Source organism: Schistocerca nitens, chromosome 3 (assembly GCF_023898315.1).
Source record: "Schistocerca nitens isolate TAMUIC-IGC-003100 chromosome 3, iqSchNite1.1, whole genome shotgun sequence".
In the NCBI taxonomy this organism is placed as follows: domain Eukaryota; kingdom Metazoa; phylum Arthropoda; class Insecta; order Orthoptera; family Acrididae; genus Schistocerca; species Schistocerca nitens.
Window position 1 is genome coordinate 720,467,845 of NC_064616.1, and position 1,931 is coordinate 720,469,775.

Consider the following 1,931-nt stretch of genomic DNA (forward strand, 5'->3'; position numbering starts at 1 on the left):
CAACAAGGAGGTGGACACATGTAACACTGCAACAGATCAAGATGAGAGTAATGCCGATTTTGAATCTGATGATACGGAAACACATCCACATACAAATGATGAGAAGCAACCACAACCATCAACTTCCCATCATATAGCCCCACCAGTTTCAGAAAGCAACTATGAAGAGTACGAATCTTCCACACATAGTTCTTTAGATAAGGAAGTATCAGCAGTTGGTTGTCATGATATACCTCCACTAGAAGAAGACTGTTCACAAGAAATAGATGAAATAGTTTTTAATGATCCAAAAAATGACCTTCTATCCATTGATTACTGATAGTATTCGAACTGTGCTGCTTGAACGTGGCCCTCGAATAGTTGACGTATCAAACTTCAAGTTTCCCGTGTCGGATGGAGATAGACGTTTCGATGGCAAGTGGTTTTACAAAAAGCTCACAAATGGCGAAAATGTGCGAAGAGAACGGCTACTTTATAGCCAGTCGGAAGACTCTCTATTTTGTTTTCCCTATCTCCTCTTTGGGAAGGATCATCGTGGAAAGTCATCTTCATTTTCAGATTTTAATAAAGGCTTCAGTGACTGGAAACACTTAAACCCTCTCATTTACAATCACGAAAACTCGTCCAGCCACAGGTTGTGTTGCATGCAGTGGAAAGATTTGCAAAACCGACTAAAACAAAAGAAAACTGTAGATGATGAAATTCAAGAAAGTATTCAGAAGGAGGTAGAGAAGTGGAGGAACATACTGAAGGTAGTCATAGATGTAATTATATTTTGTGCTAAGAATAATGTACCACTTCGAGGAACAGCAAAGAAAGAAATCATTGGCGAATCAAGTAGTGTTTTTTTAAGCACATTAGAACTAATAAGTCACTATTATCCTAAAGTAGCAGAACATATGGCATAGGTTAAATCAAATAAAAGGGCACGCAGTTACTTTTCCAAAATGAGCTCATAACTTTAATCGGAAGTAACATGAGGCAGAAAATCCTGAATCAAGTAAAAAATGGAAAATACTTTTCGATCATCTTCGACTGCACACCAGACAGTGCTCACATTGAGCAAATGAGCCAAGTTATTAGATCTGTTGACTTGTCAGATGGGAAGTGTCAAGTTAAAGAAAGTTTCATTGACTTTATCAACACTATTGAAAAAACAGGCGAAGGCATTTCAGTAGACATTCTTAAAAAAACTTAAAGAAAATGGACTAAGTATTGATAAATGCAGAGGTCAGGGTTATGATAATGGCAGAAATATGGCTGGAAAATAAATAGCTGTGCAAGGTCAGATCCTCAAACAAAATGATAGTGCTCGGTTTGTACCATGTGCTGAACATACACTCCTGGAAATTGAAATAAGAACACCGTGAATTCATTGTCCCAGGAAGGGGAAACTTTATTGACACATTCCTGGGGTCAGATACATCACATGATCACACTGACAGAACCACAGGCACATAGACACAGGCAACAGAGCATGCACAATGTCGGCACTAGTACAGTGTATATCCACCTTTCGCAGCAATGCAGGCTGCTATTCTCCCATGGAGACGATCGTAGAGATGCTGGATGTAGTCCTGTGGAACGGCTTGCCATGCCATTTCCACCTGGCGCCTCAGTTGGACCAGCGTTCCTGCCGGACGTGCAGACCGCGTGAGACGACGCTTCATCCAGTCCCAAACATGCTCAATGGGGGACAGATCCGGAGATCTTGCTGGCCAGGGTAGTTGACTTACACCTTCTAGAGCACGTTGGGTGGCACGGGATACATGCGGACGTGCATTGTCCTGTTGGAACAGCAAGTTCCCTTGCCGGTCTAGGAATGGTAGAACGATGGGTTCGATGACGGTTTGGATGTACCGTGCACTATTCAGTGTCCCCTCGACGATCACCAGTGGTGTACGGCCAGTGTAGGAGATCGCTCCCCACAC

The 1,931-nt window shown here is 42.3% G+C and overlaps 1 protein-coding gene across 1 annotated transcript; it reads left to right on the forward strand.

Moving 5' to 3' along the window:
* Positions 1-293: 293 nt before the first annotated feature.
* On the forward strand, positions 294-908 carry LOC126249406 (zinc finger MYM-type protein 5-like). Its single transcript, XM_049951060.1, has one exon. It carries the CDS (start codon positions 294-296, stop codon positions 906-908), a length of 615 nt encoding a protein of 204 aa, XP_049807017.1.
* The last annotated feature ends 1,023 nt before the right edge of the window (positions 909-1,931 follow it).

Excerpts from the sequence above, each read along its gene's own strand:
- LOC126249406 (XM_049951060.1), top strand. The coding sequence starts at position 294 with ATGACCTTCTATCCATTGATTACTGATAGTATTCGAACTGTGCTGCTT.